The sequence below is a fragment of the Bos javanicus genome, chromosome 6, assembly GCF_032452875.1.
Source record: "Bos javanicus breed banteng chromosome 6, ARS-OSU_banteng_1.0, whole genome shotgun sequence".
NCBI lineage: Eukaryota > Metazoa > Chordata > Mammalia > Artiodactyla > Bovidae > Bos > Bos javanicus.
The window spans coordinates 91,599,623-91,615,091 of NC_083873.1; the positions used below are offsets into that span (position 1 = coordinate 91,599,623).

At 41.2% G+C, this 15,469-nt stretch overlaps 1 protein-coding gene across 1 annotated transcript in view; it reads left to right on the forward strand.

The window, feature by feature from the left end:
• Positions 1–4,987: 4,987 nt before the first annotated feature.
• The window catches only part of SHROOM3 (shroom family member 3), a 329,202-nt gene continuing 318,720 nt past the window's right edge, over positions 4,988–15,469 (forward strand). The window contains exon 1 of the mRNA XM_061420517.1: positions 4,988–5,398. Within this exon, the coding sequence (XP_061276501.1) occupies positions 5,231–5,398 (168 nt within the window). The 5' untranslated portion in view covers positions 4,988–5,230. The remainder of the gene's footprint in view (positions 5,399–15,469) is intronic.

The following is a 15,469-nucleotide window of genomic DNA, read 5'->3' on the forward strand; positions in this document are numbered from 1 at the left end:
AACTCACATTGTTTATGTGACCATCCCCACTATCTATCTCTAGAACATTTCCCCAAACTGAACTCTGTACTCATTAAATTCTAATTTTCCATTCACCCTCCCTCCAGCCCCTGGCAACCACTATTCTACTTTCTGATTCTACCAATTTGATTCTTCTAAGAACTCATATAAGTGGAATAATACAGCATTTGTCCTTCTGTGACTGGCTTATTTCACTTGGCATAATGTCCTCAAGTTTCATCCATGTATGTATCAAAATTGTTGTCTTTTTAAAGGCTGAATTAATGTTCCACTATTGTGTGAGATATATATATATATAAAATAATGATAGTATAAAACGTCACATTTTGTTTATCCATTCATTTATTGATGGGATTCTTGTATTTTTAAAACTTTATTTTATCTTATTTATTATTTTTTTTACTGTGCCATGCAGAATGTGGGGTCTTAGTTTTCTAATCAGGGATTAAACCCGTGCGCCCTGCAGTGGAATCTTAACCATCAGTGGACCACCAGGGAAGTCCCTTGAGTTTTTTTAAGTTGACCTTATTGAGGTGTAATTTCTGTTCATTAAACTGCATTTATTTAAAGTGTACCATTTGATGTGGTTTCATAGATACACATTCAACCCTTGAGCAATAAGAGTTTGATCTACTTATACACAAGTCTACTTACACTCGGATTTTTTTCTCAATAAATAAATTCTACAGTACTACACAATCTGCAGTTGATTGACTCCTCGACACAAAATTGAGGGAACAGAGGGCTGACCATAAAATTAAGTATTTTGATTTTTGACTGCATGGGTCAGGGGGAGGGGATTCTGTGCCCCTAAACTTCATGTTGTTCAAGGACCAGCTGTTCACCTGTGAGACTACATCTTTGATCAAGACATGGCATTTTCATCATCCCCGAAAGATGTGAACTGATTGTGCTCTGACAGTTTTGTAACAGCCCTCAGGATGGTGAGTGAAGCTGGTGAGGTAAACCACAAATCCAGCATCCATGGCCCCTCTCTCCTTTCTCAGGGAACCCCAACTTGGAGTATCCACATTGTATAGAGCTAGGACACTGCTTCAGGGGCAGTTCTAGCGGTGCATCTTGACTATTTTTAACTAATCTTTGGGCTTCCAGTCCTCTTGCAGTCCTCGTTTCAAGTGACTGTCTTCAGGTGAGCCTTCTTGGCATTTAAGGGTGAGGGAAGGTCGGCTTGGAAGTTTTCCTAACCCTTAAGAAAGAGACACATGAAGAGATCTTTTTTTTTTTTTGCCTCTGAAAGGTTGCCTAGAGAGACTGTGCAAAGTTTAAAATAAGGTTGATTTTGTCTATTTGGGATGGTTCTGAGACATTCTTTCTAAGAAAATCTAAATAACCTTCCAAAGGTACAATTTAATAACTGTGTACAGTTCCTTTGATGACTATTTAGTAAGCCAGAAGAGCCACTAGATGTCACTCTGAGTTTTTTTATTTTCAGAGACAACCCAGTGAATTTTCAGTCTTTGAAATACTAAATTTGAAGGCATTCAAAACACCCAATAATTTAAAAATTACACTTAAAATGCTAAAACAAAAGAGAAAGACACACAGGTTACTATGAGAAAATTAAGGAGTGAATATTTTGAAAAGAACATATTTTTCCTTAAGTAATGTTAACAAATAGAGTGATGCATGATTTCTAAGAAATCAGAACAATGATTAAGCAAGTGACATTTAGAAGCACGTTTGGAATAGGCACTCCAGAAGAACAGGAGAGTCAATATGATTGAACTATTTTTTGCTCTGGGGCCATATTACAGTAACAGCAAGATGAACAATTACAATATTGGGAATCTTTCATACAGAGATAGAAAGTTGTGAGGTATGTGGAATCTATTTATTATGAAGGAAGAACTTGATAAGAAAGTAAAAGTAATTCTACTTTAGAGGCACAAAGAAGGAGAGAAGAAGTGGAAAAACAGAAAACAACATTCAAAGCTACCTCTGTGAGACAGCACTGTGTGCGTCTGTGTGTGTGTGTGTGTGTGTGTGTTCAGTCATGTCTGACTCTTTGTGACCCCATGGACTGTAGCTGGCCAAGCTCCCCCGTCCATGGAACTTTCCAGGCAAGAATACTGTAGCAGGATGTCATTTCCTACTCCAGGGGATCTTCCGCTCCAGGAATTGAACTCACATATCTTGAGTCTCCTGCATTGGCAGGATGGTTTTTACCACCACGCCACCTGGGAAGCCCCCCATGAGACAGCACTAAGCTTCCCTAAACCTTTTCCTAAACTAGGAAAAACCATGAAGGGTTTCATTGTGTTTACTCGAAACTCTTTCAGTTGCAAGCAACAGAAACCCAACTCCAGCTATTCAAGGAAAAAGTACACATGTGTTTATAAGCTCACCAAACTGGTAAAAATGGGATAGCTTCAGGTATGGCTGTACCTGGTTGAGGCCAGAAATTCTCAAAATGTAGTCTGAGTATCCTGGGAAGTCCTGAGACCCTTTTGGGTCTGCAAGGTCAAAGACATTCGTATTCATGGTTCCTTTCACCGTCAGCACCTTGAGACAATAGGGTTGTTTTTCTCTGTCTAGAGAGGGGAGAGGGTCCAATTTCATTCTCTAATTAGAGTTTGGGTCCAAGTCACATGCCCTAACAGAAGTTATCCTTATGAATTAGCAATGCTGGCCACATAAACAATTTTCCTTTAGCCATAAATGCAAAAGACCTACCTTAAACTGAGAGTCCATTCCTAAGGGTCTAATGATTTTAATTTTATGCCCACTTAAGCTTTCAAACTGTAGTGCTAGAGAGGACTCTTGAGAGTCCCTTGGACAGCAAGGAGATCAAACCAGTCAATCCTAAAGGAAATTAGTCATGACTATTCATTGGAAGGACTGATGCTAAAGCTGAAACTCCAATACTTTGCCAACCTGATGAAAAGAGCAGACTCACTGGAAAAGACTCTGATGCTGGGAAAGACTGAGGGCAAGAGGAAAAGGGGGTGACAGAGGTTGAGATGGTTGGATGGCATCATTGATCCAATGGACATGAGTTTGAGAAAACTCTGGGATATAATGAAGGACAGGGAAGCCTGTCCACAGGGTCACAAAGAGCCAGACATGACTTAGTGACTGAACAACAACAAGAAGGCTACTTGCAGGATGACTCTGGTCAGATTATTTAGGCTTCTCATGGCCTCTATGCACTCACCTTTAAAACAAGCATACATTCTTTGATTGTGAGCAATGGAAGAAGGGGAAAAATTATTCTAACCCTGATCTATCAGTTGCTACACTGTGTCCAGCAGGTTCTATATGGTTTATTTTTCAAATTATTTATCAAGTTTCATTAAATATTTATGTCAAATACTTTTGGTGATTATATAAAATAGAGGTTTCATCAGCCCACAAGCCCTGAGTTCTTTCTTCACTGCTTAACGTGTTCTTACTTCCTTTCCATCTTGTTTTTGGTTTTATTACTTTTAATATTAAACGTTGATTCTATGAAATCCCATATTTTACAAAATGAATCAGGAGCAAGACTGTAAATGCCACACACACAAAAATACTTTTCAGAAAGAAACTTCATTTACCTTGGTTTTTATTTAAATATTCTCTCTGTATACATATATGTTTTAATAATGGAGTGAAAGAAAAGTCAAGATTTCACCTTCTATTCTTTATTTATAAATTAAGTTGTAAAGGGAAGCCCCAATAAAAATTGCATAAATTACTCTTAAGAATCAATGTTTACCATTTACTTTCATTTTGTACACCTTTTGTTTTCACTAAAATACTATCATTACATTAAAATGAGATTTTTCTTTTACAAAATTCCATTGCTAACCTGAAATCCAAACAACATTCCACCTTGAGTGCTTATTACTTGCCAGACACCAAGTATTTCTTTTCAGTTAAAGAATGGATAACAAAGAGCCTTGGAGTAGAGAACAATTACAATATAGAAGAAAGCCTGCGACCTGTTTGTACTGAATCAAACAAGGAGAAATTTGATTGGAGAGTCCTATTTCAAGATGAGAAGCCATTTATAAATTTTACTTGGCACTTTCTTCTAATGAACAAAATAAAGCCCTGTGCTACCACCTTGACACTTAAATGTTTACCAAAAAGCTCTGCAAACTTGGCCTCAGGGCAGAATTGCCCAGAGGTTTTTTTAAAAATGTCAATGCCTGTGTCTCACTTCCAGGGATTCTGCTTTAATTGGAACAAGGTGGGGTGAGTCCATCAACTATTTTACTACTTGCTAATTAGCCATGAGTACGGTACTTTTAACTGTCTACGGTTTATCAAGTGAAAGACTGTTGTGATTGGTCGGGTCTTTGTGGGGAACTGAATTCCACATAGCAGCGCTTACTGTGCAGAAAGGTTGCGGTCGCTCTGTTTGCCTTAATCCATTTTCCTCTCACTTCCTTACTCTTTCTCTCAGAAAAGGCAAGTACAGCCTTGGCTGCAGTAGTGGCTGCTCATCACTGAAAATACCAAAAAAAGGACTGAGCTGCCGCCTGGATATTTTTTCCAGGGAAGTTAATTTACCATGCTTTTTTCCATTTTTCTCTACATCCTGGAAAAACTTTTTTTTTTTTTTCAAGAAACAGATTGAACTTATTGCTGAAAAACATAGACAAATAAGTTTCAGCACAGCTTATCTGTTTGGAACAAGTTAGAAACTTCTGAAGCTAGCAGAAGCATAGTAGCTTCTTTTAAAGCTACTTCTGGGAAGATGGGAGGCTATTGTGATGGTAAATTTGACTCAGAGAGGAAGAAAGGGTTGCTAATCAATCAAAATTGAGGTATGCAGTTGAGTTTTTGCAATTTTCTCACTATATTGTAAGAGGACTTTAAGTTTCTCTGTATAATCTGCTGAAAAAAATTTGGCGTGGGTGTGTGTGAAATAGAGGCAGTCTGGCGAGTGACAGTGAAAGATGTTTGTTTCTTTTTTTTTTTTTTTTTAACGGAGTGGAGAGATATACACCCCTCCGGGGCTTTAGTGAGAACCGGGAATTCCAGGAGGAGAGTTGCATTCAGAAACGTTGAAGTGAAAAATCCTCCTGGCTCAGCATCTTGGAGTTAAGCTCACAAGAACCTTTTACACCCTAAAGAATTGGTTTCTGAAAACGTCTTTTTTGGCCAGCGTGGATTGTGAAGGATGGCATAATGCTAAACACCATTCTCCTGAAACTGCTTCAGGCGTTTAAAATTTAACTCGAGGCATCATGTGTTTGCCATGATGAGGACTACGGAGAACTTCGATGAGACCAGTGGCACACTAACCCCTAACAGGACCTCCAGGGGACGGTACATTTATCTGGAAGCGTTCCTGCAGGGAGGAGCTCCCTGGGGTTTTACTTTGAAAGGTGGTTTGGAGCATGGGGAACCATTAATCATCTCTAAGGTATGTTGCTTTTTCCAATGTTTTTTTCCTTAGTCAAACTGTTTTTTCAACTTTTGTCAAATCTCTCAAAAACAGATAATGCTGAAGATTGACGCTTAATTTGCTGTTTCATACCCTTCTGATTATATCTGGAAATATTTTGCATAGCTTTGTGTTTGAAAGAAAAATGTGTCTGGCGCCTTTATGCCGTGAAATTCCAGGGGAAAATGTGCTTGTCTAATGGATAATCTCTTTTTGTGAATGAAATAGTGTAAAACCAGCTGCCACATGATCCTTTCAGTTATGAATCAGATTAAAGATTAACCCCGTAGTTAAGGTGGTGGCATGGTATATATTTGTATATGTGCATCTTTATTTAACATGTAACACAGCAAACTCCAGGAGATAGTGAAGGACAGGGAAGCCTAGCATGCTGCAGTCCATAGAGTCTTAGAGTCGGATACAACTGAGCAACTGGACAAAAACAACAAATTTAACATATGGCTAGAGATATATCTGCTCTTTCTCCTTTCAACTAAAAGTGTTATATCTAGCATTCCAAAAGATTTTAGAATTTGTTTGAAATTCTGGATAATTGATTGCATAAAAATTATTTATTCTTCCTGCACACTTAGAATTATAGAATAAATCAGTTTCCAGTATAATTCAAGAGCAAAACAGTATTTCTGCCTCTTGTATTTATCTATCATTTAAGCCCATTTTTAAACTTTAGTCATTCTGTAACATGCCTCAATTCTTCGTTTATGTTTGGTGTGGCAAGGTATACCCATTGAATGAATCCTCTTAATGCATTAAGTTTAGTGCATCTGCTTTTCTCTAAAACTACAGAGATTAAGGAAGTTTACAGAGGATGCTTTACAGAATTTTGTTGGTTTCAGCCAAACATTTCCTTCAATTAAAACATAAATTAAAAAAGAAAGATAACAGAAATTTATTTTACAATTTCAGAATATTAACAGTCTAAAACAACAGAATATATAAGTGCTTTACATATCAAGGCATTCTTGAAGAAACATTTCTAATTGAGGGGAAATTTCTTTTTAGTTTAAGGGTGGGAAAGAGATAAATATGCATTTTGCCTGAACTATGTTACCTATTAAGGTCTGTTTTCCTATCTCACCAAAATAGGTGTTTTGAGAGAGACTGAAATGATTTTTGCTTCCCTAGTTCCTCAGCGGTAAAGAATCTGGAGCCATGGGTTTGATCCCTAGGTCAGGAAAAGGAGAAGGAAATGGCAACCCACTCCAGTATCCTTGCCTGGGAAATGCCATGGACAGAGGAGCCTGGCAGGCTGTAGTCCATGGGGTCACAAAGGAGTCAGACACGACTGATCAACTAAACAACAGCAACAAAACAAGTCTTACTGTGGGTGAGCCGGTGGAATTGGCTTCCAGCAGGCAGCCGAGAGTGTGCAAAACAGCACTGTAAGCTGTGTGACTTTTCCTTGTCTTTCCTAAGAAAACAAAAGATAGGTGTACATATATGTGTATCCTTATGTACACCACCCTTATGGCGGAAAGTGAAGAGGAACTAAAAAGCCTCTTGATGAAGGTGAAAGTGGAGAGTGAAAAAGTTGGCTTAAGGCTCAACATTCAGAAAATGAAGATCATAGCATCTGGTCCCATCACTTCATGGGAAATAGATGGGGAAACAGTGAAAACAGTGGCAGACTTTATTTTTCTGGGCTCCAAAATCACTGCAGATGGTGACTGCAGCCATGAAATTAAAAGACGCTTCCTCCTTGGAAGGAAAGTTATGACCAACCTAGATAGCATATTCAAAAGCAGAGACATTACTTTGCCAACAAAGATTCGTCTAGTCAAGGCTATGATTTTTCCTGTGGTCATGTATGGATGTGAGAGTTGGACTGTGAAGAAGGCTGAGCACCGAAGAATTGATGCTTTTAAACTGTGGTGTTGGAGAAGACTCTTGAGAGTCCCTTGGACTGCAAGGAGATCCAACCAAGTCCATTCTGAAGGAGATCAGCCCTGGGATTTCTTGGGAAGGAATGATGCTAAAGCTGAAACTCCAGTACTTTGGCCACCTCATGCAAAGAGTTGACTCATTGGAAAAGACTCTGATGCTGGGAGGGATTGGGGGCAAGAGGAGAAGGGGACGACAGAGGATGAGATGGCTGGATGGCATCACTGACTTGATGGACGTGAGTCTGAGTGAACTCCGGGAGTTGGTGATGGACAGGGAGGCCTGGCGTGCTGTGATTCATGGGGTCGCAAAGAGTTGGACACAACTGAGCGACTGATCTGATCTGATCTGATATGTGTATCAGGAAGGCTTACAGCTGTAAGTAACTGGAAACCTGATTGATAGTGACCTAAGAAAACTGAGATTCGTTCTTTTCATCTTAAAAGAAGTCTGGAGTTAGGTTGTCCAGACAAGGAGAAGCTCAATAATGCCATTAAGAACTTCACTTAGCTTTCCACTCTGCCTTCTTTAGTGTTGGCTTTTATCATTAAAGTTGCAAAATGGATGCCACACTTCCATCACTGCATCTTCATTCTGGGCAGACTTGTGGCTCTTTGTTTGGAAAGGGTCACCCTCCCTATCAAACTTGTGTTTACATCTCATTGATCAGAACTGTGCCACTTACCTGTCCTTAGACCAATTACTGGCCAAGGGGAATGAAACTACTATTACTAGTTTAGACCACTCAGAATTTCTCTCCTGGGTTCTGCAGTGGAAACCTGCTCTTCCTGATGTCAAAGAATCTCCACCCACTAGTTGAACAAATTGAGGTTCTGTTTTCAGGAAGAGGGAGGTAACAGGTGTTGGGTAGATGGCTGAGTATGTCTGCCACAGACATAAATGTCATCTCTGCATTTTAAAACTCTAATTTACACTCAATTTTCCTGCTCTTTAATGATAAGATATTATGTATGGGACTGCTCTGGTGGTCCAGTGGCTCAGACTCAGCACTTGCAATGCAGGGGGCCCAAGTTCGATCCCTGGTCAGGATACTAGATCCCACATGCCTCAGCGAAGTTTGAAGATCCTGTGTGCTATGACCTGGCTCAGCCAAACAAACAAACAAATAAATAAGTTTTAAAGAAAGAGGAAACAAAGGTCAAGCTGATAAAAGCTGACTTGAACCTTAAAAAAGAAAAGATATTATGTATCTGTTCCCTAGAATATGGTTTGCTGTTAGATCTAATCCTACCACTAGTGAGCCACTTTGGTGAGGCTTCATTTTATCTGCAGAATGGGAATAAACAATTATCTCCCTTATCATTATGTGCAGAGATTAAATGGGATGCAAGCACTTAGAACAGTTAGCACAGGGGCTTATACACAGGAAAATCTCAAAAAAAATCTTAGCAAGATTATGACTATTGCTTTTCATTATTGTAAGAGACATTGTGTTAGGATACAAATTTGTCTGCTGTATAAAGATCCAAAACAACAATAGCTTAAGCAATACAGAAATTGATGTCTCTTTCACACGACAATGTGCTGCTGCTGCTGCTAAGTCACTTCAGTTGTGTCCGACTCTGTGCAACCCCGTAGACGGCAGCCCACCAGGCTCCCCAGTCCCCCGGATTCTCCAGGCAAGAACAATGGAGTGGGTTGCCATTTCCTTCTCCAATGCATGAAAGTGAAAAGTGAAAGTGAAGTCGCTCAGTCGTGTCCGACCCTCAGCGACCCCATGGACTGCAGCCTTCCAGGCTCCTCCATCCATGGGATTTTCCAAGCAAGAGTATTGGAGTGGGGTGCCATTGCCTTCTCCGACGACAAGGTGAACTTAAGCTAATCTGAAAGATTGTCCTTTCTACTGTCTTACTTCCATCCCTGGGGTGATGTCCTGTCTGCTGGTCTAAGATGACTTGTCACAGCATCTGCTTTCCAGTTAGTAAGAAGTGGAGAAAGAGTATAGAGAAGACAGTCTCCTTCCTTTTCAGGGGTATAGTCTGGTGCAATCCACTCTGTCTAGCATGGTAGCCAAGAGCCACATGTGGCTATTTCCAGTTTAATTAAAAGGAACTAAAATGAAATGGGGCTTCCCAGGTGGCCCAGTGGTAAAGGATCTGCCTGCCAATGCAGGAGACACAGGAGATGTGGGTTAGATTGCTGGGTCATGAAGAATCTTTGGAGAAAGAAATGGCAACCCACTACAGTATTCTTGACTGGGAAATCCCATAGACAGAAGAGTCTGGCGGGCTGCAGTCTGTGGGGTAGCAAAGAATCGGACATGACTGAGCACACACACCTAAAATGAAATGCAATTTTAAATTCTGTTTCTCATATACACTAGCCAGATTTCAAGTGCCACATTGCTTCAAAGCTCTTGAATCTCTCTCTTTATCCTGTTTGTCTGGCAAACTCATATTCATCCAGGATTTATTTTTTCCTCTCTCTCAAGTTTTTCTGACTTCATTAAGCTAGGTTAGATGGTTTCTCTTCTGTACTCCTGTACCATACATTTATTACAACAAATCATACTTTTAAAAAATTTACATTAACTGTCTTCTCAGAAGTTTAAAAGCCTATTGAAAGCCTGGGACTTTTTTTTTCCCATCTCTACCACATCTAACTCAGAGCCTGGGTACACAAATATTTGTTGAGTAAATGAAAAAGCTATGTCTTATTCATCTTGCATTTCCAAGACGTGCCTGGCACAGAGTAGGTATTTGATAACTTCTACTGAATGACTAATCAAAGACAATACAGAGCAGGGAGCAGTGTGGGCAGGGAGGCAGAGTCCCATGAGGTGAGGATACTGGGCAGATCTCTGCAGATGGAATGTGTGTCAGTTTCCCATCGTTGTTCTGTTGCTTAGTCGTGTCTGATTCTTGGTGACCCTTCGCACTGTAGCTGGCCAGGCTCCTCTGTCCTTGGGATTCTCCAGGCAAGAATACTGGAATGGGTTGCCATGCCCTCCTCCAGGGGATCTTCCCAACATAGGGATCGAACTTGAGTCTCCTGCATTGGTATGCGGATTCTTTACCACTGCACCACCAAGGAAATCAAGGGAAGGCATAGTACACATTAAATCTTCGATATGAAAGACACGTACACTTATATAATTATAAGCTGCACAGTATGACAATATAATGAATGAAGTATCATTTTTCTTTAGGTACAAATGAGATGGAAGGATGACTGGGGGAAGAGGAGCTACAAAAGGGTGGCAATAAAAGAAATCATTTCCAAATTGCTTTCTTTGGGATTTAATGTCCTTGAAAAGGAAAGGTGGAGTTGAGGAAAGAGCCTCTGTAATCTGTGAACTTCAAAAAGAAAGGGTAGCTTTAAAGCAAAAAAAAAAAAAAAAAAGGATTGTATGTAGACGCTCAAGTAATTCAATAGTTCAGGAAGTTGGCAGCATGATTTTATTATGACTCATGCAGTATTGTGGCTGAGAACAGTTCCACCTGCTGTGGGGAAACACCTGCCCCTAGGATTCATCATGTCAAGTAACAACTAGACAACAACCAACAACAACAACCAGTAACAACCACCAGTAAATGCTTGCACGTACTGAGTGCCCACTAGGTGCCAAGGTCTATTCCAAGAGATCCACATGTGTTAACTCATTTAATTTTCACAACTCCATGAGGAAGGTGATATTATGAAGCTAGTTTTATACATGAGGACTGAGACACAGAATTTGAGCAGCTTTCTGAAGCTCTCATGACTGGTAGAAAGTGCTAGAGTTGGAATTTGAATCCAGACATCCTGATTCTCCAGGGTCCTCTGCTATTCAGTCACCATGGATACCAAATATTAATATTTGGCTCTGTCTAGATTCTAGAGCTATGATCTGGGTAAAATATGGGATTAATCTCTTTATTGTATATGTTTTTAAATTTATTAGAGGAAAACAAACTTAAAAAAATCTTAGTCCTGGAGATTCCCTGGTGACTTAGTGTTAAAGAATCCACTTGTCATTGCAGGAGACACGGGTTCCATCCCTGAGCCAGGAAGGTCCCACATGCCATGGAGCTACTAAGCCCATGTGCCACACTATTGAGCCTGTGCTCTAGAGCCGATATGTCACAACTACTAAAGCACATGTGCTTCACAACAAGGGAAGCCAGTGCAATGAGTAGCCTCCACTCACAACTAGAGAAAAGCCCACATAGCAATGAAGACCCAGTATAGCCAAAAATAAATAAAATTTTATATGTAATGTTAGTCATATAAAAGTCCCCTAAAAATAGGTATGGGCTTCCCTAGTAGCTCAGCTGGTAAAGAATCTGCCTAATTCGATTCCTGGATCAGCAAGCTCCCTTGGAGGAGGGATAGGCTACTCACTCCAAATTTCTTGGGCTTCCCTGGTGGCTCAAATGGTAAAGAATTCTCCCGCAACACAGGAGACCTGGGTTCAACCCCTGGGTTGGGAAGATCCCCTGAAGGCGGGCATGGCAACCCACTCCAGTGTTCTTACTTGGGGAATCCCCATGGACAGAGGAGCCTGGCGGGCTGCAGTCCATGGGATCACAAAGAGTCAGTCATGACTGAACAACTAAGCACAAAATAGGTGTCGGAACTCCTGTAAGCAGTTTCAGAACCCTAAAAGGAAGGGTCACTTGACATTTCTTAGAAAGTGTTGTTGGGTGTCTTCACCTAGCGAGAGATATTTTTTTGTGTGCACTGGTCCTGCTGCTGACAAGTGTTCAGTGGTTTCTGACTCTTTGCAACCCCGTGGACTGTACTACAAAGGATTAAAACCTCCACATTGCTTCATGTGCTTACATGGCCTAAGATTGTCTAAGAAGATGAAAACATATATCCCAACCAAAAGGGAGTATGAGCAGGCCAGTTCAGCCTTAGGGAAGAAAAGGAGGGGAAAGGAAGCTTATTTTAGTTATATGGGGAAATCCTAAAGGAAACACCCACTGACTTCAATGGATCCTTGGGTCCTCTGAAGGATTGGTGACTGAAACTGATTGTGTGTGTGCCAAGTCACTTCAGTCATGTCTGACTCTGTGTGACCCTATAGACTGTAGTCCGCCAGGCTCCTCTGTCCATTGGATTCTCTAGGCAAGAATACTGGAGTGGGTTGCCATGCCCTGCTTCACGGGTTCTTCCCAACCCAGCAATTGAAACTGCTCTCTCACATCTCCTGCATTGGCAGGCAGGTTCTTTACCACTAGCACCACCTGGGGAGCCCCTGAAACAGATTAACCTGAAGGCAACTAGACTATCCTTCGACAAACACAGAAAAGCTGTCACCAGCAGAGAGCTCCTTGAAGCAGTAAAGCAGAGATCCTCTCAGAAGAGCTTGTGGATTAATGAAGTGTTTCTGAATGGCCCTGTTGTTGGAAATGATTGTACTTGTTCAAAAAAATTGGATACCTCAAAGGGCTGGGCTGGAGGACAGAGTGTCTAAGAAGCTACCACAGGCAGGAGTCTTGGTGCTAACACCTGTTAACCGGATCCTTTGTTTTTAGCCTCTGATGTCACTTGTAGAAAACAAATAAAGGAAAGGCATTTTTTTTTTTCATGTGTGTTAAAAAAATCCTGGGCCTCAGGATTGAAGGTCAGCTATTGACTCTTATGTCACTGATATGAGGAGCACACGTTCCTGATTCCTACCCCTGAGAGGTATCTTTGCTCTGACTGGACTCTCTTATATGCCAGCCACAGCTAGACCTTCAAAAAATGGCCCTGTTGCTCTACCAGGCCAGCAGCTCTCATGAGTGACAGAACTTGTGGATCCCATCAACATATGCCCATTGCCAACCCCCTTTACTATAAGTGTATCTCTTGATCAGAGGGGATGTTATGTAGGATCCTACTGAGGGGATCAAACACTTGTAAGCCCCGCCCAAATATCAATGCTAACTGAAGGCTTATGGTTAGGAATATGTGTCAGTTCCAGTCCAGAGGAACAGCTGCCCCTTCCAGAGTAGAAAAGGTCCAATGTCATCAACTTGTCACCAAGTAGGTAATTGGTTTCTATGAGGGATGTTGAAACAGGTAAGTTCAGCATTTGTCTCTGTTTGCTGGCCAGTTGAACCTTTGGCAGCATTGATAGCTAAATCAGCCTTGGTGAGGATGGGGCCCATGCTACTGGGTCCATACGCAACCTCCATACCTGCCACCTGCCTCCTGTGTTCGCGAGGTCACTGTGCCAATGCCAGGGTGGACTATGACACAGACTTCCTGATATCAGCTGGCTGTTGGTTCCATCTTCCACATCATTACCCCTCCCTCTCTGAAACTGCTTCTACCACCTATACCACCATCGTTTTCTTCCTCTCAAAGTCACAGCCTTCCCCTACCAAGGCTTAGCTCACCATTCCAGCTCAGCCCCATCTTTCCATTCTTGATATATAAGGGAGTGTGTTTGCTAGGTGACATCAGAGGTTAACCTCAAACACATGCCCCCTGGCTTCCTGGTGTCTGACACTACTCAGATATTAAATGGATTCTTTCACTGGATTTTTCTAGCCTCAATGATATGAGCTCATCCCTGAATCCTCTTCATAATTCTTCCTCTGAAGACAATCATCTGAAACACCCTAATCAACCTGCCATTTTAAGATAAAATGTACTGCTTCACTGCATTGTGAGAAGTAGAAATAGAAACAGTCCATAGGCTGGGAAATGATTCATTGGGAACATACTTAAATTGTCTGGATGAACATGTTGAGATTTCCTCATTGCTGGTTTTTCTATATCCATCTGTCCACGCCGAGCACTCTACCACCTTCTAGCTTCCTTAGTGATCCTCAGTTTCAACACACCAACATCAGCCAGACAATCTCTCTAGGTCCATTTCTTCTGCATAAAATAAGAATTATGAGTTTATGAGCCCTGGTTTCTGAATTCAATGTGAAATTGGCTTCTAGGCAGTTCCCTCAGGACCTTGGGCTGGTTGATTTAGTTCATCCCAAAGTCACCTTTTCCATCTTTTTCCAAGAACCGAGCTTGATTAGCTTGTTACTGACCTTTTAAAATAGCCAGTATTTTCTGAGTTTCCTTCCCTACTGTTCTTGCTGTTTCCTTTAACACACTTTACCCTTCATACTAGGGTAGCCTCATCTCTCTGCTGTCCATAAAGCAGCTTGTCTGGTCTCTCATTGTTCCATCCCCTTCTGTCCTGAATTTGTATCAAGTCTTCCTCTTGTGTCCCCAGCACCTTTATTCACGCCATCTTCTAGTACAGTTAGTTGTTTGCACTTGGCCAGTAAATTATAATCACTTTAAAGCCCAAAGAGTTTTACTCAGGCTGTATATATTGTTTCTTCTAGGAAAATACTTTCCATTTCACATGCAACAATTGCTCAGTAAATGTTGAATGGCCTATAGGATGTTAGAGCGGTAAAGAATCTCAGCAATCATCTTATTCAACTTCCTCATTACACAGAGAGAAAACTGAGACACAATAAAGTTAATTTATTTGCCAAGATGGTTTCTGCCATAGCAAATAAACTGTGTGTGTGTTTCTGGTTAGGCTGCTAACTTTTGGAAGCTAAGGACATTTCTTTCCTTTTCTTTCCTCCCTCCTTTTCTCCCTTCTTTTTTTTCTCTTATCCACAGTGTTTAAACTATGCATCAGTTCAGTTCAGTCTCTCAGTCGTGTCCAACTCTTTGCAACCCCATGAATCGCAGTACGCCAGGCCTCCCTGTCCATCACCAACTCCCGGAATTCACTCAGACTCACGTCCATCAAGTCAGTGATGCCATCCAGCCATCTCATCCTCTGTCGTCCCCTTCTCCTCCTGCCCCCAGTCCATCCCAGCATCAGAGTCTTTTCCAATGAGTCAACTCTTCGCATGAGGTGGTCAAAGTACTGGAGTTTCAGCTTTAGCATCATTCCTTCCCAAGAAATCCCAGGGCTGATCTCCTTCAGAAAGGACTGGTTGGATCTCCTTGCAATCCAAGGGACTCTCAAGAGTCTTCTCCAACACCACAGTTCAGAAGCATCAATTCTTCGGCGCTCAGCTTTCTTCACAGTCCAACTCTCACATCCATACATGACCACAGGAAAAACCATAGCCTTGACTAGACAGACCTATGTTGGCAAAGTAATGTCTCTGCTTTTCAATATGCTATCTAAGTTGGTCATAACTTTCCTTCCAAGGAGTAAGCTTAGAAATGATGAAAATG